General features: G+C 42.2%; 1 protein-coding gene across 2 annotated transcripts in view; it reads right to left on the bottom strand.

Moving 5' to 3' along the window:
• LOC141166395 (spindle assembly abnormal protein 6 homolog) overlaps positions 1–24,733 on the bottom strand; it is a 238,833-nt gene that overhangs the window by 175,014 nt on the left and 39,086 nt on the right. For both annotated transcript variants that reach the window (XM_073653053.1, XM_073653044.1), the window contains exons 6-13: positions 24,245–24,322; positions 20,344–20,463; positions 19,794–19,985; positions 17,509–17,703; positions 16,947–17,036; positions 16,682–16,861; positions 10,439–10,520; positions 8,013–8,149 (exon numbers count right to left, since the gene is read on the bottom strand). In XM_073653053.1, the coding sequence (XP_073509154.1) occupies positions 8,013–8,149; positions 10,439–10,520; positions 16,682–16,861; positions 16,947–17,036; positions 17,509–17,703; positions 19,794–19,985; positions 20,344–20,463; positions 24,245–24,322 (1,074 nt within the window). The remainder of the gene's footprint in view (positions 1–8,012; positions 8,150–10,438; positions 10,521–16,681; positions 16,862–16,946; positions 17,037–17,508; positions 17,704–19,793; positions 19,986–20,343; positions 20,464–24,244; positions 24,323–24,733) is intronic.

Here is a 24,733-nt window from a genome sequence, read left to right as displayed (position 1 = left end):
TTACATCCAGGTATCTTACCTGAGACGGCTTCTCTGATTAGAGTCGTTCTCTCTCTTTTCGTCTCTCTCTTGTCCAGTCTCCATGATGACTTTTCTCATCCACAGATCGTCTCTGCAGACTTCCATCTTCTCCGGTCTTCTGCAGATCATCCCCACACGATGCCCTTAAAGATAGCAGTGTCATTATAATGCTCCTGAATAAAAATATCTACACTGAGCCCCTGAATAAACCTAACTCTTACAATGCTCCCTGCACAAAACAGGACATACACTCTACCCCTCTTATGGTACCTGCTCTCCACACTGTCCTCTCCTTACCATACTGGGCCCCCTCTTCACATTGTCCTCTCACACTGTGTCCCCCCTATACTGCCCAGTCTCTATACTGTGCCCCTTCATCACACTCCCCATCCTCAGCATACTGTTCCCTCCTTTCTGTGCCCTCACACTGTTTCCCCCACACTGCCGCATCTCTATACCTTCCCCCACACTACCTAGTCTCTGTGCTGTGTCACCTCACACTTTTCTCCCCCCATACTGTCTCCTCACACTATTCCCCCGCTCTCCATACTGTCTTATACATCCCTTCCCCATTCTGTTCCCGCACCCATTCCCACCCCTCCCCTAGTTCACCATACTGTTTCTTCACACATCTCCCCATTCTGTCTCCTAAAATTTCTCTCCCATCTCTCTCCAAATATAATAAATCTTCGGAAGAGCACACAGACATGCAGAAGCACGCTTACACACACAAAAGCGCACACAGACACATATTAAGGGCTCTTTCACACGTCAGTACATGCGGTGACCGTTTCCACACGTACCAGAGACACTGACACACGTAGACCCATTCACATGAATGCGTATGTGCACATGTCAGTGTGTTTCCACTTTCTACAGACCATGTGGTGTCCGTGGGCAAAACACGCTGGCATGTCTGTTTTTTACCTGCTGTCCAGACCGCAAAAAGTCCCGCACACTGATGACAGTTAGCACCCGGTGCTTGGGAAGAGCGCTGAGCGCTGCCCTCATCATAGATCCCTGCAGGCGCTGCGATCAGTACCAGCAGGGTCAATGATGAGAGTAATAGTCTATACAAGCTGTGTCCAACTGTAAAAAGAATAAAATAAAAAAAACCTTATACTAACCTCTACTAAGTGTCACCCACTGTAATCCGTGCGAGCGCTCACGCCGAGGAGAATGTCTCCTGCAGCGAGTGGGCTCCGGAGCTGCGCTCAACAAGCGGTGCCCTGTCATTCACTAAGCGCAGCTCTGGAGCAAGCTCGCTGCAGAAGTCATTCTCCTCGGCGTGAGCGCTCGCACGGATTACAGCGGGGGACACTTAGGAGAGGTGAGTATAAGGATTTTTTTATTTTATTCTTATTTTTACAGTTGGACACGGACACGGTGGGAGTAGACTACTACTCTCATCATTGACCCCGCTGCTGCTGATCACAGCGCCTGCAGGGATCTATGATGAGGGCAGCGCTCAGCACCCGGCTCTTGGGAACAGCGCTAACTGTATACTGATTCCCAAGCGCCAGTATGTGTCACTAAGGATGACACACAGGTGGACACGGATATCTCCAGTCCCGTAAATATCAGGACATGTGAAAGAGCCCTAATATACACACGCAGATACACATACTCACAGAAATGGGGACAAGTACACACACAGGCAAGCACACACAGAAATGCACAGACACACACAGGCAAGCACACACAGAAATGCACAGACACACTCAATCACACACAAAAATGCAGACACGCAGGGAAGCACACACACACACACGTATGTGTGAAGACACAAACACACAGGCATACACAATGGACACACACACACACACACAGGAATATAAACACACAGGCATATACACACACTGTACACACACACAGGCATATACACACACTGTACACACACACAGGCATATACACACACTGTACACACACACAGGCATATACACACACTGTACACACACACAGGCATATACACACACTGTACACACACACAGGCATATACACACACTGTACACACACACAGGCATATACACACACTGTACACACACACAGGCATATACACACACTGTACACACACAGGCATATACACACACTGTACACACACACAGGCATATACACACACTGTACACACACACAGGCATATACACACACTGTACACACACACAGGCATATACACACACTGTACACACACACAGGCATATACACACACTGTACACACACACAGGCATATACACACACTGTACACACACACAGGCATACACACACTGTACACACACACAGGCATATACACACTGTACACACACACAGGCATATACACACACTGTACACACACACAGGCATATACACACACACAGGCATATACACACACTGTACACACACACAGGCATATACACACACACAGGCATATACACACACTGTACACACACACAGGCATATACACACACTGTACACACACACAGGCATATACACACACTGTACACACACACAGGCATATACACACACTGTACACACACACAGGCATATACACACACTGTACACACACACAGGCATATACACACACTGTACACACACACAGGCATATACACACACTGTACACACACACAGGCATATACACACACTGTACACACACACAGGCATATACACACACTGTACACACACACAGGCATATACACACACAGGCATATACACACACTGTACACACACACAGGCATATACACACACTGTACACACACACACAGGCATATACACACACTGTACACACACACAGGCATATACACACACTGTACACACACACACAGGCATATACACACACTGTACACACACACACAGGCATATACACACACTGTACACACACACACAGGCATATACACACACTGTACACACACAGGCATATACACACACTGTACACACACACACAGGCATATACACACACTGTACACACACACAGGCATATACACACACTGTACACACACAGGCATATACACACACTGTACACACACACACAGGCATATACACACACTGTACACACACACACAGGCATATACACACACTGTACACACACACACAGGCATATACACACACTGTACACACACACAGGCATATACACACACTGTACACAGGCATATACACACTGTACACAGGCATATACACACACTGTACACACAGGCATATACACACACTGTACACACAGGCATATACACACACTGTACACACAGGCATATACACACACTGTACACAGGCATATACACACACTGTACACAGGCATATACACACACTGTACACAGGCATATACACACACTGTACACACACACACATATACACACACTGTACACACACACACACACACTCTGTACACACACACACATACACACACATATACACACAATGTACACACACACACACATATACACACACACACACATATACACACACTGTACACACACACACATATACACACACACACATATACACACACACACATATACACACACTGTACACACACACACACAGGTATATACACACACTGTACACACACAGGCATATACACACACACTGTACACACACACAGGCATATACACACACACTGTACACACACACGCATATACACACACACTGTACACACACACATGCAGGCAGCATATACATAAAAATCCATACAAACACACAAATATTACAGTACCTTGGCTTGTCTCCAGCCCATACAGTGTACAGACACACTCCTAATGTGGGAGACTGCAGTGCAGGGCGCGCTGTGACGTCACTTTTAGCAGACGTGCTTCCCTGTCTGCTGAGTGTGACGCTGCAGTGCAGCCCCTGCTCTCCTGCTCCCAGGCCCCTCCCGCTACTGTCCTGGGCATCGCGTCGGTGAAAGTGCGTGCGCGCGCCCTTAAAGGGCCCACGACCACTTTTTTTTTTTTTTAATTCTTCAGTTCCCTCTGCATGGGGCCCGGGGCCCACCGGGAAATTTCCCGGCGCCCCGCCAGGCCAGACCGAGCCTGCTGGTAAATACACTGCTCAAAAGAATAAAGGTAACACTTAAACAACATAATATAACTCCAAGTAAATCAAACTTCTGTGAAATCAAACTGTCCACTTAGGAAGCAACACTGATTGACAATCAATTTCACATGCTGTTGTGCAAATGGAATAGACAATAGATGGAAATTATTGGCAATTATCAAGACACCCTCAAAGGAGTGGTTCTGCAGGTGGGGACCACAGACCACATCTCAGTACCAATGCTTTCTGGCTGATGTTTTGGTCACTTTTGAATGTTGGTTGTGCTTTCACACTCGTGGTAGCATGAGATGGACTCTACAACCCACAGAAGTTGCTCAGGTAGTGCAGCTCATCCAGCATGGCACATCAATGCGAGCTGTGGAAAGAAGGTTTGCTGTGTCTGTCAGCGAAGTGTCCAGAGGCTGGAGACGCTACCAGTAGACATGCCAGTACACCAGGAGACGTGGAGGGGGCCGTAGGAGGGCAACAACCCAGCAGCAGGACTGCTACGTCCGCCTTTGTGCAAGGAGGAACAGGAGGAGCACTGCCAGAGCCCTGCAAAATGACCTCCAGCAGGCCACAAATGTGCATGTGTCTGCACAAACTGTTAGAAACCGACTCCATGAGGGTGGTATGAGGGCCCGACATCCACAGATGGGAGTTGTGCTCACAGCCCAACACTGTGCATGACGCTTGGCATTTGTCACAGAACACCAGGATTGGTAAAGTCGCCACTGGCGACCTGTGCTCTTCACAGATGAAAGCAGGTTCACACTGAGCACATGTGACAGACGTGACAGAGTCTGCAGACGCCGTGGAGAGCGATCTGCTGCCTGCAATATCCTTCAGCATGACCGGTTAGGCAGTGGGTCAGTAATGGTGTGGGTTGGCATTTCTTTGGAGGGCCGCACAGCCCTCCATGTGCTCGCCAGAGGTAGCCTGACTGCCATTAGGTACCGAGATGAGATCCTCAGACCCCTTGTGAAACCATATGCTGGTGCGGTTGGCCCTGGGTTCCTCCTAATTCAGGACAATGCCAGACCTCATGTGGCTGGAGTGTGTCAGGTGTTCCTGGAAGATGAAGGCATTGAAGCTATGGACTGGCCCGCCCATTCCCCAGACCTGAATCTAATTTGGGACATCATGTCTCGCTCCATCCACCAATGTCACGTTGCACCACAGACTGTCCAGGAGCTGGTGGATGCTTTAGTCCAGGTATGGGAGGAGATCCCACAGGAGACAATGCGTATCCTCATCAGGAGCATGCCCAGGCGTTGTAGGGAGGTCATACAGGCACGTGGAGGCCACACACACAATACTGAGCCTCATTTTGACTTGTTTTAAAGGACATTACATCAAAGTTGGATCAGCCTGTAGTGTGTTTTTCCACTTTAATTGGGGTGACTCCAAATCCAGGCCTCCATTGGGTAATAAATTTGATTTCCATTGATGATTTTTGTGTGATTTTGTTGTCAGCACATTCAACTTTGTATAGAACAAAGTATTCAATGAAAATATTTCATTCATTCAGATCTAGGATGTGTTATTTGAGTGTTACCTTTATTTTTTTTGAGCAGTATATAATAATAGGGTAAGGGAAATTAGATTGGTTGCACCACTCCAGGGGTGAAATAGAAAAAAAATTGCTGGAGTGGTGATTTAAAAGGACTTTAAAGGTTGACCTAATCTCCTGGGAAACCCCAAAAAGTAGGTGATCAAATATAAAATTATCAAATACATTCTAATATAATATCTTATTATAATGTAACGATGGCTGTCTGTATATTATGGAGCAGCACGATAGAAGCAGCAAAAGGTAAATCCTACAGTCTTCTGTGTGTGGTTTTGGCTGCTTCGAGCCATGTACAGTACGAAAGAAGAGATTGAAAAGCTCAATTTACCATTCAGATGCCGTATAGAATTGGCTCCAAACTGAAATCTGTATCACTTATGCTGAGAGAAATCAACTAATTTACTAATAAAATATACTTGGTAAAAGCCTTAGAACTTAATTGTCACGGGAATACCGTGACAGAGAGGGGCCAAAAGATCGCAGCACCTGGTCACATGAAATCTTGCACAAATTAGAACTGCTTCACCATCCTATTAAACAGTGCAGGTTTTCCTTGCTCTGTCATTGCAAGGGTTGATCAGTTCAGTTGATATCCAGGAGCTCTCCATCCTGAATTTCCTCTGCTGTTCTGTATTGGACACTCCCCTCTTGTATATATGCTTGACACTGGCACTTGGGAGTTGCCAATGATAGTTCTTACTTACTGGTTAGGTGTTGGAGGAGAAATTCAGTGTTTGGGGTAGGCAGTTGGAGAGTTGTTTTAGAGATTTCTGGGTGGAGTTGGTTTGCAATGCTTATCCTCATCCTCTCCTATCCCTCACTGGTGTTCCACTCTATTGTTTACTGAGTATATTTGTATGATTGTAGTTTTCTTTCATCCCTGTCTGTCTGGTTAATGTAATTCTATACAATTCAACCTCACATCTCCCTGGGTGGGGGAGGGAACAGATAAGGATTAAGATAGGAAAACAACAAGGTACATGACCCCGGCGTCTTCACCTTCCGGGATAAGCCGGGAGACAGGGATAGACTAGGGCACCCCCTAGCTGGAGGGATCAGGTAGGCGCCCACCGTCCCTAGTCACTACATAACATTAATCTACTGTCATTTCTTGTATTTTTCTTCCCTTTTAAGACTGTTGCTTTAGAGTCTGTGTAAAATACTTGCCGTAAGAAGTTCCATGTTGTGCAGAGTAAGAATATTTGAAAGAATTATCCTTGCAGCTGGTCGACTGATTAATCAATGTCACTAAAGGTGTAGCGTATTATATGGCCTAACTTTCAAAAGTAACAGAACATTGACATGTGAGCCCGATTAAATGACATATAGATTAGCAAAAAGACAGATTAGATGGTAAATAGACAGATTAGTTCCTAGACCAATTTTATAGATCAGTGTAGATCAACAAACAATCGACAAAAATATACTTTAGGAGACTAAACAAGTTATTGATCTGGCAATTAAAAAACAGAATAACTGGAAGATGCTTGGTCAATCTGAATTTGTATCTGATCTTGGAAAGAGCAACTGCAAAAGCCAAGGCAAACAGATGTTAATTTGCTAGGTGCTTGCAAGACGCTACCTAATTAAGGCCTCTAATAAGGCATTTATCCTAGTGTGGATGTTTTTGCTATGTAATCAGAGAGATGCGTTACTTGCTGTTTCAATAAAATCAAGGGTTTTATCAGCAGAACTAGGTGTCCATCTCCAGGTCAACTTGTTCTGCGTAACCCCACCTTCAACACTGATAAGAGTCTGTCTGCCTATGCACAGTGTACACAAAAAGCTGCCAATCAATGGTGTGGGTGGGGTTATACAGAGCTCAGCATTCAGAGCACTGCAAGATCAGCAGCAAATAAAATTGTGATTTCCATCACAATTGCTGCACCCAGTAAACTAAGTGATACATTGCTGGAATGAGGATCTCTGCCCTACATTAAGGTGCTCTCATATTACAAAGCAAAAACCTGCTGACAGATTCCCTTTAATGTACAGTACATTTGATCAGGCATTTGCAATGCCCCATTTACCCTTTTTAATTCAAAGGGGAAAACTTGCAGCAAAATCTATGCAGTCTTGCCACATATTTTATTTTTTTTTGTTTGTTTTTTTAAAACAAGTCAGGCCTCACTTATCATTTTTTTTTTTTTTATAAAGGGAGGTGGTTTGGGGGCCTAGCAGCATATCTGGGTCTGGAAGCAAACCCATGCTATGAGTTGTAAAAGAACAGTAAATCCTGTTGGTAATACTGTGAAAACCTTCCTAGAGATGAGGTCTTCTGGCAGTAGATAGCCAGAATGCATAGGAAGCAGGGGAAATAAAAATTAGCCCATAGAATGAGCTTGACTATGCGATGTAGAAAACAGTGCAGCTCTTTACCTTGATGTGGGACTAAGGCAGAAACAGGAAAAACAGACCTTACCTGGCTGCTCTGAACAACTCCCATGTTTGACGCAGGATTTATTGTTCTAACCAAACCAGGCATTTCACATAAAGCCTGCGGTCCTTGCAAAGATGACATTTTATTTTCATTCAGCTGCTTGTTAAGCCAGGAAATTACTGGAAAGTAAAAATATATTAAATCTTTATAAATTCAGTGATTTGTTAATAGCCATTCTAATGAGCATAGATTACTTTACAATTATGTCCCAACAGATGCTGTACACAGGAAAACATTTCCTAGAAGTGTGAATGTAACACCTTATAAAGCATCATGAACTTTTCCTTTTTAATAACAACTATTCTGACTGCATCTATGCGCAAATATCATCGAGCAGAAATGCTCTTTTGTCTATGCAACAAATTCGAAACACAATTATTACGTTTATTTTTTTACTACACACATTTATGTCCCGATTCATCAAGATAGGAGATTTTCTCGCCGGTCTTGATGATGGGGGTATGGTGGAGTCAGACGCTCCCGATTCATGAAGAGGCGGAAATGCCTCAGCTCGTCAGGAATTAGACGAGCTGCGGCGTCACGTTCCCGCCACTCCCCCTGTCAGGTGCTACAGCTCCACCCATTTTGGCGCAGCTGGGAGAAACTTGCGTGAACATGGCAAAAGTCACAAAAGTGTTGCGCTACTCCGAGGGGCATCAAAATTTTGCGACTTTTCAAAGCAATTCATGCCAAATTTCTAAAAACAAAAAAAACAAACAAAAACACACAACAAGAATATGCCCCGTCTCATGCTGCACATAACACATCTGCATCTCTGGCTGCTATGGGCATAAAGGGGGACAAACTTATGGTGTGGCACCCATGCTCCCCTGACCTCAACCCCATTCAGAACCTCTGGAGCATCATCAAAAGGAGTGTCTATGATGGCGGGAGGCAGTTCACATCTAAGCAACAGCTCTGGGAGGGTATTCTGTCCTCATGCAAAACAATTGAAGCAGAAACCATCCAAAACCTGACAAATTCAATGGACGAGAGAGTTCAGAAGCTCCTTTCGAACAAGGGGTCCTATGTGCAAATGTAACATCACCTAGAATAAAGTTTTGAGTTGAAAACTGTTTGATTTCAGCTTCTAATAACCTGCTAATGCTTATAATTTCAAAAATGACCATTTTTTTGTTCTTTATTAAAATGAAAAGGTTGAAAACTCTGCTGTGCATAATAATTTGGAACATGCATTTTGAGTGCAGTTTGAGTTTTTTATTTTTTTAAAAATATACTGTTATCATAGGCAGTTTGTACAAAAACCTTTCAATTGTACTCTAATAGTTATTTGACTGGAAAATTACAATGACTGCAGTTCATATAGGTAATTTGGGAGAATCTGAGAAAATATTATTTGCATAATAATTTGGAACACAGTGTAGACCAGTGGAAATCTGTGCTTTGGTCTGATAAGTCCAAATTTGAGATCTTTGGTTCCAACCACGTCTTTGTGCGATGCAGAAAAGGTGAACGGTTGGACTCTACATGCCTGGATCCCACCGTGAAGCATGGAGGAGGAGGTGTGATGGTGTGGGGGTGCTTTGCTGGTGACACTGTTGGGGATTTATTCAAAATTGAAGGCATACTGAACCAGCATGGCTACCACAGCATCTTGCAGCAGCATGCTATTCAATCCGGTTTGTGTTTAGTTGGACCATCATTTATTTTTCAACAGGACAATGACCCCAAATACACCTCCAGGCTGTGTAAGGGCTATTTGACCAAGAAGGAGAGTGATGGGGTGCTACGCCAGATGACCTGGCCTCCACAGTCACCAGACCTGAACCCAATCGAGATGGTTTGGGGTGAGCTGGACAGTAGAGTGAAGGCAAAAGGGCCAACAAGTGCTAAGCATCTCTGGGAACTCAAGATTGTTGGAAGACCATTTCCGGTGGCTACCTCTTGAAGCTCATCAAGAGAATGCCAAAAGTGTGCAAAGCAGTCATCAAAGCAAAAGGTGGCTACTTTGAAGAACCTAGAATATAAGACATATTTTCAGTTGTTTCACACTTTTTTGTTAAGTATATAATTCCACATGTGTTAATTCATAGTTTTGATGCCTTCAGTGTGAATGTACAATTTTCAGTCATGAAAATACAGAAAAATCTTTAAATGAGGTGTGTCCAAACTTTTGGTCTGTACTGTATATATATATATATATATATATATATATATATTTATTGTATGTAGTTAGTACATATGTATATATAATTTAGAAAGGGAAGAGCTATTATGTGCTATATACATATGGGTTCCACGATAAACGTGAGCAAAAGCAGAGCAAAAATGAAGAAAGAACATACTGAAGTGAGGTGGAAAAAGCCACAGCAGTCAAGAGTATCCAGTGACACTGTGCCTAATTTACCAATGAATAATACTATAACAAACAGTTTTGCAACACTTGCCATTCTCATTAGTCTTCAACAGTTGCTTGCTCTCTTCCAATTTCTCAGTTGTGCAGTCTAGCTGCTCTTGTAACTTCAACAGCTAAGAAATGGAATTTAATAAAGAAATGTATGTACATCTCAGACAAAATACCGGTAGCACAATTATGCACAATTCTATTGGATCATTATCACACTAGTGGAAAAGAAGGGGGAAACAATATTACTCAATAAGAGGAAAATAGGAAATAGTGAAAATTTTATACTGCTTTCTAGTGACAGCATCTATAAATTCCATACACATAGATGGTCTATTAGACCCATATGCAGTCATGGTCGAAAGCGTTGGTACCCTTGAAATTGTTGCAGAAAATGAAGCATTTCTCCAAGAAGAAAATCATTGCAATTACACACGTTTTGTTATACAAGTTTATTTCCTTTGTGTGTATTGTAACGCCACAAAAAAAAACAGAAAAAAAGGCAAATTGGACATAATTTCACACACAACCCCAAAAATGGGCCAGGCAAAATTGTTGGCACCTTTCCAAAATTGTGGGTAAACAGCTTTGTTTCAAGCATGTGATGCTCGTTCAAACTCCTCTGTGGCAAGTAACAGGTGTGGGCAATATGAAAATCACACCTGAAACCTGATAAAAAGGGGAGAAGTTGACTCAATCTTTGCATTGTGTGTGTGTTTGTGCCACACTAAGCATGGAGAACAGAAAAAAGAGAAGAACTGTCTGAGGACTTGAGAACCAAAATTTAAAAAAAAAAAAAAAAAAAATTCTTGACCTATTTGTTCATTCTGCCTCCCAAAGATCGCAGTATGGCTCGGCGTAAATTTATCCTGCGTTCTATGTGAAACGTTTACACCGGTGTTTCCGGGTAAATCTCTGAAATACGTGATTCAGACGGAACCCCGGGCAGAAGATTCCCTATGATGAGGCAGATGAAGACACTGTGGACACCAGGATAAACAGTAAACAGCATCCAATCCAGAGTATTTCAATCAAAAATATATACCATATATACTTGTGTATAAGCCAACTTTTTCAGCACATTTTTTATGCAGAAAAAGCTCCCCTCAGTTTATACTGGAGTATATACTTACATTCCGGCTGTGGAAGGTAGTGGTGTGGGTGAAGGGGGTTGCAGCAGCAGAGGAGCGGAGCACAGGCAGTAGCCAGCTGCTGCAGCTACCATGTGAGCCCTCTGCTAAAGAAAATGAATATTCAATCTTCTCCACGCCCATGGGAGTGGAGAGGAGTGAATATTCGTTTTCTTTAATAGCGCGCATAGTATCAGTTGCAGCCGCCAGTTTTCTGCTGCGGCTCAGCGATCCTCTGTGCCCTCTATTAGATAGTATGAATATTTTCTTTTCTTCAGTCCCATGGGCATGGAGAAGAGTGAATATTCATTCTCTTTAGCAGCGGGCACACAGAATCGCTGAGCCGCAGCAGGAACTCGTAGTTCCCGACGTGGAGAGGAGTGAATATCCCAGCAGCTGACCTCAGTGTGTGAGGGTGCACGGCAGTGATGTCATGCGCTGTTCACATGCGGAGATCAGCTGCTGTCAGAACAGGACACAGCACTGGAGCAGAAAGAAGGAAGGTGAGTAGAAGTGTTTATTTTTTTTTTGTGTGCAGTGATGGGGGGCCATGCACACCAGGATTGGGGACCAAAGGGGCCATGCATACCAGGATTGGGGAAGAGGGGGGCCATGCATACCAGGATTGGGGAAGAGGGGGGCCATGCATACCAGGATTGGGGAAGAGGGGGGGCCATGCATACCAGGATTGGGGAAGAGGGGGGGCCATGCATACCAGGATTGGGGAAGAGGGGGGGCCATGCATACCAGGATTGGGGAAGAGGGGGGGCCATGCATACCAGGATTGGGGAAGAGGGGGGGCCATGCATACCAGGATTGGGGAAGAGGGGGGGCCATGCATACCAGGATTGGGGAAGAGGGGGGGCCATGCATACCAGGATTGGGGAAGAGGGGGGGCCATGCATACCAGGATTGGGGAAGAGGGGGGGCCATGCATACCAGGATTGGGGAAGAGGGGGGGCCATGCATACCAGGATTGGGGAAGAGGGGGGCCATGCATACCAGGATTGGTGAAGAGGGGGGCCATGCATACCAGGATTGGTGAAGAGGGGGGCCATGCATACCAGGATGGGGAAATTTACCAGTAGCTGCCGCACTTCCCACCCTAGGCTTATACTCGAGTCAATAAGTTTTCCCAGTTTTTTGTGGTAAAATTAGGTGCCTCGGCTTATATTCGGTTCGGCTTATACTCGAGTATATACGATGGTTATACTGTGGACGCAGTATGGCCTATGATCCGGCAGTTTCAATCTTTTTAGGAGTGAATAAAAGCGCTGTCAGACACAATTTTGTACACATCTGAAAAAGAAGGACAACGCTGAACAGATGTCAGACAGATTCCAGAATAACTCTGTGGCCTCATTATAGTGAATGGATCCTTCAGGAGTTTCTTCTGAATCATGTCATTTGGAGATTTACATGGAAACCCCAAATGTAAGTGCTCAGAATAGAGCACAGGATAAATTTGATCCAAAATTTTATATAACATTAAAAACCTTAATAAAAGCTTCCACTCAATCTAAAATAACAGCAAGTCCCCAGTCATGTCTATAATCTGTCAATGGAAATACAGGGGGCTTCCACATTACTAGAAGCTCAAAGGCTCTGGAAAAGAGCTATGGCTCCCCCCCCCCCCCCCTCCCACAAAGAGAAAAGAAATCCAGTGAATTCTGTGCACCCAAATCCAAATGCCACGCTCCATTCTGAGCCCCAGAGTGTGCCTAAATCACATTTAGCATCCACATGTTTGGCATTTCTTTAGCGATGAGAGCTCACTTAATTTACAGGGTCCATGTCTCCAGAAGAACAGGCTGGGCACAATGCTTGGGTACTACAATTGCAGATTTTCAATTTTCACTGAAGAACATCCACTGCTGCTTTTTTCGGGAAAACACCCATGGAGTCAAAATCGTCACTACACCTGTAGATAAATTACCAGAGGGGTGCATTTTTCTAAACGTGCTCACTTGAGAGGTGTTTCTGCTCTTCTGCCACTTAGGTGCTCTGTATATGGAGTCCGCAAACTATTCTATTATAATTTGTTTTCCGAGAGCCAAATAGCGCTACTTCCCTCCAGTCTCGCCATGTGGCCGAGCAATACTGTACAGCCACATAAGGGGTATTGCCACATTCAGTAGGAATTGTGAGACAAATTGTGGTGCCATTTTTACCAATTTCCCAGTGTGAAAATGTAAAATCTGGTGTAGAAACAAAATTTTTGTGGTAAAAATGTATTTATTTTTCACTACTCAATGGTATCATTTGTGTGTCACAGAATTTTATCACTGCACTCTTAGATGAGCTCATTGAGAGGTGTAGTTTGTAAAATGGGGTCACTTATAAGGGGGGTTCTGCTGTTCTGGCACCTCAGGGGCTCTGCCAGTGGGTCATGGCACCCACAAACCAAAACAGCAAAAAAGTCACAATATGGTGCTCCTTCCCTTCTGAGCTTTCCATTGTGCCTTAAGAGTAGTTCCCAATTACATGTAGAGCATGTAGAGAAATTGCACAACAAACTGTGAGGTCCATTTTTTCCTATTAGCCCTGATAAAAATTAAAAACTTGGGGCTAAACAACACTTTAGTAATAAAAATGTAACTACCTATTGTTTCTTCATCACCCAATGGTATAAAATTCTGTAAGGCACATGTGGTGTCAACATGCTCGCTGCACCCCTAGATGAATTCATTGAGGTGTTGTTTGTAAAATGGTGTCACCAATGGGAGAGGGGGGGGGGTTCTGCTGTTCTGGCACCTCAGGGGCTCTGCCAATGTGATATGGCACCCTCAAACCACTCCAGCAAAATCTGAACTCCAAAATGACACATCTTTTCTGAGCCCTACCGTGTGCCCAAACAGTAGTTTTCCACCACAAATGAGGTATCTGTGTACTCAGGAGGAAATCAAACAACAGATTTTGGGGTTCATTTTCTACTCTAACATTTGTGAAAAGGAAAAACGAGGGTAAAGCAACATTTTCTGTGAAAAAAATAATAATTTGCATTTTCATGACTCAATGTTATAAATTCTGTCAAGCACCTGAGGGTTCAAGGTGTTCACCACACATCTAGATAAGTTCCTTGAGGAGTCTAGTTTCCAAAATGGGGTGACTTGTGGGGGGTTTCCACTGTTAAGGCGTCCGATATCTGTTCCAGACAATTTTGAACTGCAAAAGTTGAATGGCGCTCCTTCCCTTCCAAGCCCTGCCGTGTGCTTAAACAGTAGTTTTCCACCATATAATGGATATCATTGTACTCAGGAGCAACTGCACAACAGATTGTATGGTCCATTTTCTCCTGTAACCCTTTTGTAAATGCAAAGTTTTGGGTTAAATCAATATTTGTGTGTGAAAAAGTTACATTTTCTTTTTTACTTCTACATTGCTTTAATTCCTATGAAGCTCTTAAAGGGTCAATAAACTTCTTGAATATGTTTTTGAGCACTTTGAGGGGTGCAGTCTATAATGTTGTCACTTTTGAATATTTTCTGTCGCATCGGTCCCTCAAAGTCACTTCAGATTGGATGTGGTCTCTAAACGTAATTTTTTTTTTTGCTCGGAAGTAAAAAGGGTTATGTTTCAAAAATTATACTGATGTGAAGTAGACATACGGTAAATGTTAATTATTAACTATTTTGTGTGGTATAACTAGCTGGGGTTTTAGGGCATAAAAAGTTTGAAAGATGCAAAAAATTTTAATTATTTGTCAAATTTTCAATATTTTCAAAAATAAATGCAAATCATATTGATCAAAAATTACCACTATCATGAAGTACAACATGTCATAAAAAAAAATCTTAGAACCATTGGGATATGTTGGAGCATTCCAGAGTTTTTACTACATAAAATGACCTAGTCAGAGTTATAAAAATTGGTCTGGTCAGGAAGGTGAAAACAGGCTGGAGGTGGAGTGGGGGGGGGGGGGGGGTGAAGAGTTTGAAATCTATAGTAAGGCTATGTTCACAAGCTGTGTTTTTTCTGCAGGGAAAACCTGCTCTCTTGGCAGTAAAGAAGCTGCTTAAAGAGGTTGTCCACTACTATAGAGCATGCCCCCCATCAATGTGAACAGTGGAAATAAGTTTTTTTTTATAAATACCTTACACTGTCAATCTTTCCTGTGAGCGGCGCTATCGCTGACCGCTCACCGGGCATCACATGACCCCGGCTGCAGTCGGCTCTGACATCCGCTAATGTCACGTCAAGTTCTGGCTGGAGCCGGACGTGACCCGGTTACGTGCTCCTTCCTGATTGATGGGCTGTGGGCAGAGTTTCACCACATGTTACAGCCCAGCATCCACAGCGCATTTACCCAATGAAAGCAGAGAAAATGGAAAGCTCGTGCTGGATGCTGGGCTGTGACATGTGGTGAAACTCTGCCCACAGCCCATCAATCAGGAAGGAGCACGTAACCGGGTCACGTCCGGCTCCAGCCGAAACTTGACGTGACAACAGCGGATGTCAGAGCCGGCTGCAGCCGAGTCACGTGATGCCTGGTGAGCGGCCAGTGATAGCGTCACTCACAGGCAAGATTGACAGTGCAAGGTATGTGTGTGCATCAGATTTCTGAAATCTCATAGCCTTTGCTGGTACTGTAAAAAGCAGCTTTTAATTTGCATAAAAAAATGCAATAAAAACACGACATCTTAAGATAGTTTAAGTGTACAATCTACACGTAGGTTTCTTTTTGTAGTTTTGTAGCGTGCTCAAGGCAAGGATATTTTTCTTACAGCTTTCTCAATCGGCTTCTCTGTAGAGATTAAAAAAATAAATACTGCACTAACGACAGTAAAAACTAGTAAGAAGTTGAAACACATAGCAGGATTTAAAATTTAGAATAAAAGGGATACGAGAAGGATCATTACTTATGCCCTTTTCTTGGGAATGACAATAAAATAATGCAATAAAACAGGGCAGGTTTCAGTTAAGACCCGACTGGTCTGGTGATTCCTCCAGCTGCCTTCTCCCACTCCGCTCCAGTTGATAAGACATGTCTCTCTCGTGTCTACATGGGGAGAGGCCTGTCAATCAAATGGACCATGTAGATTATACTTTTACATTTAGAATGTGAAACAGAAACTGTTTGACACAAAAAACAAAAGTTTAGAATTTCGAAAATGGTGGAAATAAAGTTTACTCTTCATAGCAGAATCTACAAATACCTCATCTTCTTTCATCTTCAGGCTGTGCTTTACATTCGCTAGTTCAGTCTTCTCTTTTTGAAGCATCTGATCCTTCTCTCCAAGGAGCTTTTCTTGTTGCATCGTCACAGCATTTTTTAGCTTCATTTTGTCTACCAATTTCTTCATATCCATCTGCAACTTTTTGATAATTTCATTTGCCTATAAATGAAGACAGAAATATATATATCAGCAACGCGTGATGCCAGATACTGAGAAACATGACATCCGATAAAAACAAGCTTACTTTTATCAGTTCCTCAGAAAGCGATTTAACAGTGGTTTCAAGCTTCACAGTTTGCAATCGTTTTTGTTCAAGAGCTTCTTCTAGCTTTGTCTAAAAAAAAAAATAAAAATCATCATATATATTCAAGCCTCTAAGCCAAAAGTATAAGTATTGGTGATGAGCGCAAGTGCTCGTTACTCAAGTCTGCACAGAGTATCGCGGGTGCTTGAGTGACATGTTCGAATCACCGCGGACGCATGTTTTGCGGCTATTAGAGAGCCACAAAACATGCAGGGATTGCCTGACAAACACGGGCAATCCCTGCATGTTTTGTGACTAACCGTTGCAAAACATGTGGCCGCAGGGACTTGAACATGTCACTCGAGCACCCGTGATACTCTGTGGATACCTGAGCACCCTAGACAAACTCGAGTAACAAGCACTGGCGCTCATCACTAATAAGTAAGTCTAAATGGCAGGATATAAAACTCACAATGTCTCCTTTAAGCATTTTAACTACATATTTTCATACTAGGAATCATGAAGTGTTTTTTGAAGTAAAACAAATGCCTCTAACACAAACCTTCTGTTCTTGAGCACTTTCACAAGCCTCTGTGGTTCTGCCCACGACCTCCTCTTTATCCTTTACTTCCTGTTCTAGAACGGCGGAGCGCATTTTATACTGGTTTAGGAGTTTCTCTTTATTGTGGCACTCGGAGTCCAGGGTAGAATTCTCTCTTCGGAGAGAGGCTACCTCTTGTTTTACTCTGTGATTTTCCTGAAATGTAAAACAATTACAATACTATTACATGCATTAAAAATCAAAAATCAAAGAAAAAAAAGTTTAAAGAGGTTGTCCATTTTTGGGGACTTTTTCCTCTTAAATACATGTTTTAGGGCAAAAAAAAAATCATTTTGTATTTGGCTTTAAAATGTTGCATAGTTTGCCTTCTACAACCTCTATTTTGTACTGTCTGTTACTGGCTGCAGAATGAGTTAACGGAAAATCCATCAGCACGTTCATTCTGACAGTCTTAAAGGGACTGTCTGCAAAGAATGACTGTTCAAACCAAGTACAGGCGCTCGGTGCTTCATGGCGGGGAAACTCCTTTATATACACCTTCCCACATGATTGTTTTCCCTCTATCTCCAAGCCTCCCACCCCCCTCTTCTTTGATTGACAGCTCTGACTTCACAGAGCCAGAGATAGAGGAAAAACAAGGAGGTGGGAAGGTGCATTCAAATCTTTGGCCACATCATGATGCACCGAGTGCCTATACTTCGTATGAACACTCATTCTGTGCTGAGAATGTCCCTTTAAGGGAGAGGTTGTAGATTTTTTTTTTCCTGTCTTTTACTAGGCGCTTCTTAGCTGGTTTATGATGACAGACCACATCAAAGTTTAATGTGCATAGAAACTGAGAGCCTGTAAAAGCCAAACAGTACAACATTTTAAATCCAAATGCAAAACTGATTTTTAGTCCCAAAAACATAAAAAATATTACTTTTTTTTTGTAACAAGGATTCATTTTTCTGGCTAAAGTGAAAAATGTAGATTTTTAGATAGTGCGCGATACCTGCTTGTATAATATTTCTTACAGTTAACGTCACATCTAATGATTTGTGAAAAAAAATAAAAGTCATCCTAAAATCTATCTACTTAAAATGTTTAGTAGATCCCAAATCTACTAATTGTGCATTACAGTTAGATTAAAATGTGTTACCATATCTTTTTAAATACACTTTTCTAATAGCGTTACCATTTTAATTCTGCACCACCATAGTCGGTAGCGCTTTACAGACCTCATCATCACTGTCCTCATCGGGGATCACAATTTAAATTCCTTATCAAACCACATGAATAACTAATTTACTGCATGGATACTATGGCTTATTCAAATTAAAAGGAGAGACTTCAAATAGTTGTCCTCTGTATCATCTAATAGCTGAGAGTTGTGACCAGACAAAACTGCTTTATTAACTCAAAAGGATCTTAATACTTGAGAATACGTTTTCTATAGCAGATAGTAGTCACAATGAACTTAAGAGGCTAGCTGGAGTTTCTGAAAGATGTTCAGCAGGTTTGACTTTCATTTATTAAAACACCCAACCTAGCTAAGAACAAAATAAAGCTGCCATTATATGTTAACACCAGCGTCAAAAGAAAAGAAAACACAAAAAAACTGTAAAATAGGTGTCGGTCCAACAATAAGAAATGGCGATCCTATGCACTTTCTGCAGCTCTATCTCTAGGTATTACTTCTATTTGGGTGATTGCATGCAGTTCCTAAAATATGCAAATTGCCTCTTCAGAGAGGAAGAGGACTAGAACTGTAGTGCCACCTATTGGAAGTATCAAAAGGTGGCACTAGAGTTCTAGTTCTCTTCCTCTCTGAAGAGGCAATTTGCATATTTAATTTCCCAGTGGAACATTGCAAGGCTTAAAAGTCTCCTCACATTGGCATGCCAGGCTTGGCATGTCGCTCTCCACAATGACAGCCATTACCCCTTGGATCACGGTCAGACACCTCTCACCTAGCCAAACCAGATCTCATACTTTGCACTGATGAGGGGCAGCACCCTGAAACACTGCCTGCAAAAGGAGATTCTGGTTTGGCTTTAATCCTAAGTCATAAGGCAAGGCTTGTTAAAGGGTCGATATTGACTTTTAGGATTGCTTCTTTCAATAAGTGGCACTAGAGTTCTAGTCCTCTTCCTCATTGAAGAGGTAATTTGCATATTTAATTTTGCAGAAACGCATTGCAAGGATTACAATTTCCCTCACATTGGCATGTCACACTCCACAAGGAGAAACGTTACCCCTTAGTTCCTAAAATCAAACACAGATTCATGCCGCAGACTACACACCTCTTCCATGGCTGTGAGTTTGCCTTTCAGTTCTCGAATGCATGATTCTGACTTGTATTTTCGCTCTGTGAGGTCTTTATTGAGTACTTCCAACTCACACACTCTGCTCTCCAATTGCTGTATTGTCCGGTTACTCGAGGATTCCAGCTCCTTCTTTTGCTGCTCATATTGATGCTGGTATTGAGCTTGAATCTATGAAGAATTGATTCTTATTTAGTATAATTCTAGCAACTAAGTAACAAAGCTTCTTTTCCCAACACTTGTCTTCACTATAATTTATCTAAATGTTCAACATATAAAGAATATTCTAAGCAAAGCAACAGATGGGTAGGGCGAGATTGCATAATACGTTGTGCGTCTACTGCGCAGAGTGATTGCCCATTAGTGAAGCGCCTGCGACACCAGCTTTGATTTCTGAACTACAAAGAGGTTTTATAGACAGCATGACAGAACACAGGGAAAGCTACACAGAATAAAAAAATGTTTGCTTTTTACATTCCCAAATGCTGGGTAAAATAAAAATCACAAAAATTACACTAAAACGTCAAACCTGTAAGACTTTCTCCCTTTCAGTCGTGATTTCTTGTGTATGCCGACTGGTTAATAAAGACGTCTGTGATGTCCATTCATTCCTCAACTTATTAAGTTCCTTACATTTTTCATCCAGAGCCTGTAAAAAAGGTTGAGGTCAGTAAACTCAGAATTCTAATTGGACATTTTTTAAAAAATATAAGAAGAATCCCAAGTAGCATTAAAGTATAAACTTTGAAAAAAAGACAGATTTTATCTATTCACGTGTGCTGGATCCCCTACTATCTTGTATTTTTTGATTAATATGTAGAGCAGTCCCAGGATAAGACATATACAATGGGGGAAATAAGTATTTGATCCCTTGCTGTTTTTGTATGTTGTTTTTATTTCTTTGTCAGTGGGCACAGTCTATAATTTTAAGGGTAGGTTAATTTTAACACAGACACAAAATATCCCCCCCCAAAAAAAATAACATTGAATAAATTAGATAATTTTTTTTGTATTTTGCAGTGAGAAATAATTATTTGATCCCCTACAAATCATTGAGTTCTGGCTCCTACAGACCAGCTAGACACTCCTAATCAACTCGTTACCTGCATTAAAGACAGCTGTCTTACATAGTCACATGTATAAAAGACTCCTGTCCACAGTCTCAATTAATCAGTCAGACTCTAACCTCTACAACATGGGCAAGACCAAAGAGCTTTCTAAGGATGTCATGAAGCACAGACTGGCAGTAATTAGCTTGAACAGTCATTCTGTGCTGACAGTGTCTTTTTAAGTTGCACCTCTGATTACATGCACCAACAATAGAAGCATATACAGTACAGACCAAAAGTTTGGACACACCTTCTCATTTAAAGATTTTTCTGTATTTTCATGACTTTGAAAATTGTACATTCACACTGAAGGCATCAAAACTATGAATGTAGAATTATATACTTAACAAAAAAGTGTGAAACAACTGAAAATATGTCTTATATTCTAGGTTCTTCAAAGTAGCCACCTTTTGCTTTGATGACTGCTTTGCACACTCTTGGCATTCTCTTGATGAGCTTCAAGGAGGTAGTCACCGGAAATGGTCTTCCAACAATCGAAGGAGTTCCTAGAGATGCTTAGCACTTGTTGGCCCTTTTGCCTTCACTCTGCGGTCCAGCTCACCCCAAACCATCTCGATTGGGTTCAGGTCTGGTGACTGTGGAGGCCAGGTCATCTGGCGTAGCACAGCATCACTCTCCTTCTTGGTCAAATAGCCCTTACACAGCCTGAAGGTGTGTTTGGGGTCATTGTCCTGTTGAAAAATAAATGATGGTCCAACTAAACGCAAACCGGATGGAATAGCATGCCACTGCAATATGCTGTGGTAGCCATGCTGGTTCAGTATGCCTTCAATTTTGAATAAATCCCCAACAGTGTCACTAGCAAAGCACCCCCACACCATCACACCTCCTCCTCCATGCTTCACGGTGGGAACCAGGCATGTAGAGTCCATCCGTTCACCTTTTCTGCGTCGCACAAAGACTCGGTGGTTGGAACCAAAGATCTCAAATTTGGACTCATCTGACCAAAGCACAGATTTCCACTGGTCTAATGTCCATTCCTTGTGTTCTTTAGGCCAAACAAGTCTCTTCTGCATGTTGCCTGTCCTTAGCAGTGGTTTCCTAGCAGCTATTTTACCATGAAGGCCTGCTGCACAAAGTCTCCTCTTAACAGTGGTTGAAGAGATGTGTCTGCTGCTAGAACTCTGTGAGGCATTGACCTGGTGTCTAATCTGTGCTGCTGTTAACCTGCGATTTCTGAGGCTGGTGACTCGGATAAACTTATCCTCAGAAGCAGAGGTGACTCTTGGTCTTCCTTTCCTGGGGCGGTCCTCATGTGAGCCAGTTTCTTTGTAGCGCTTGATGGTTTTTGCAACTGCACTTGGGGACACTTTCAAAGTTTGCCTAATTTTTCGGACTGACTGACCTTCATTTCTTAAAGTAATGATGGCCACTCGTTTTTCTTTACTTAGCTGCTTTTTTCTTGCCATAATACAAATTCTAACAGTCTATTCAGTAGGACTATCAGCTGTGTATCCACCAGACTTCTGCACAACACAACTGATGGTCCTAACCCCATTTATAAGGCAAGAAATCCCACTTGTTAAACCTGACAGGGCACACCTGTGAAGTGAAAACCATTTCCGGTGACTACCTCTTGAAGCTCATCAAGAGAATGCCAAGAGTGTACAAAGCAGTCATCAAAGCAAAAGGTGGCTACTTTAAAGAACCTAGAATATAAGACATATTTTCAGTTGTTTCACACTTTTTTGTTAAGTATATAATTCCACATGTGTTAATTCATAGTTTTGATGCCTTCAGTGTGAATGTACAATTTTCATAGTCATGAAAATACAGAAAAATCTTTAAATGAGACGGAGTGTCCAAACTTTTGGTCTTTACTGTATGATGCTTGCCTCCAAAAATAGAGGCACAATATGTCTACTGTGATCCTTTGGGTTATACAGCAATTTGTAGTGACCATTTGTTATTTCTTGTGATAATATCGTAAAAAATGATGAGGCACCACTTTAACTGTTGGCATTTAACACAAATACATAGGTCTTTGTATGACACTTATGCTGAATGGGATGTGATTATCCCATTATCTGCACGCAGATCATTTTCAGACAGGGAGAGAGAATGGTGCTGCTATGAATCTCTGCACATAATATGGCCGGGGTGCTAATGTAAACGCTTTGTCTGATCATTAGGGTTGCAGTCAGCAGGGTCGGATGCTGCAGACCCACCATAATAGTGGCCTATAATATACAGACATTTTAAAAAGACTTGTCTTGCTTAAGTGTGTGTGTGTTCTAGTTGAAACATACATTGTAAATGCAGGAGCTTGCAGAGACATTATTCTGTACAATGCTGGTGTCTAGTACTGGAGCTTATTCAAGTGAAAGGGAAGGAGCTGCAACAGCAGCCTTTGTCCTTGGTCAGAATTGGCATAGTTTCTAGAAAAAACACATATCCTTTCTTCAGCTTTACTGAAGTTGTCCGTTATTGAACAATTTCTGTATCGCTTCTCCGACATGTAATTTTCTGGTAATTACCATAACCAAGTGACAAACAAAGAATTTTCTCACACAGCCATCTGGGAGCAGCATAATGTAGGGGCAGAGACCCCAAATGCAGCGATGCATCACTTACTGGGCTGCTTGCTGTCATTTGGATAAAATCCCTGTTTTATCTGCTGTAGATCTACCAGTTCTCTGAATGTTAAGCTTTGTATAACCCCGCCAATACCACTCATTGGCAACTTTCCGTATATAACGTATATGGGCAGAAAGCTGCCAATCAGTGGTGTTGGCGCGGTTATACAGAGCTCATGAATATGCTTGACTACCTGGCAGCAGGTTTACTAGTCCTCTAGTGATAATCTCCTCCTGATAAAACAGGGATTTTATCCAAATCACACCAAACAGCCAAGTAAGGGTCAAATCGATGGAATCAGGGTCTCTGTCTACATTATGCTCCTCTCAGATTAGGTGGTGACAAAAACCTGGCGACAAATTCCCTTTAAAGAAAGATAGACACCAAATGCTTTTACATTTGCAAAATAAAACAGATACTTGGCTTCCCTGGGCACTTATCAGCTCTCTGCTGCCGCTCCTCCTATCTCAGCGTTTTGGCTGTGATGCGACACCGACAGTGAATAGTCAATCACTGAGCTCAGCAGCTCATCTCCTGCCTTCTGGACAGACTGGACAGACATCTGTCTGAGATGGTTTAGTGAATCCTACATTGAGCCGGGGGTTGGACCAGATGACCCTGGAGGTCCCTTCCAACTCTAACATTCTATGATTTATGATTACCTTGAATTCTATCCCCGTTAACAAATCTAGAGATATATATTGTATTGGTAATAGCACCAACCTGTTGTGTTAAGCATAATGTTTGAGAAAAATCATCTTCAGATTTCTGTAATTTTCCTTTTAGGACACAATTTTCCAACTATAAATATACAATAAAACACAATATCATAATCTATATTACACACAGTCTCTAAAAAAAGCTGCAAATCATTGCAATGCAATACTTCATATCGTCAGAAAAGTAAATGACCAAACAAATGTGCATACAGTGGCATGTAAAAGTTTGGGAACCCTTGGACAAAGTTACTGTTATTGTGAGTAGTTAAGCAAGTTAAAGATGAAATGATCGCTTTATCTTCAACTTGCTCAAAATAACAGTAATTTTGACCAGGGGTGCCCAAACTTTTACATGCCACTGTATTGTGACAAAGAAACATCAAATCATTTTTATGTCACTTATCTGGGGTAAATAAAAAATAAATATAAAAAAAGCAAATTATGGTAACATGGTTTTTAAAAACAAAAAAAAAACAAAAAAAAAAACCTTTTC

Source organism: Phyllobates terribilis, unplaced genomic scaffold (genome assembly GCF_046119375.1).
Source record: "Phyllobates terribilis strain yellow unplaced genomic scaffold, ASM4611937v1 Scaffold_1__5_contigs__length_1240528914, whole genome shotgun sequence".
In the NCBI taxonomy this organism is placed as follows: domain Eukaryota; kingdom Metazoa; phylum Chordata; class Amphibia; order Anura; family Dendrobatidae; genus Phyllobates; species Phyllobates terribilis.
Note: the sequence above shows the minus strand (reverse complement) of the source record. Positions and strands in the feature narration are given on the sequence as shown.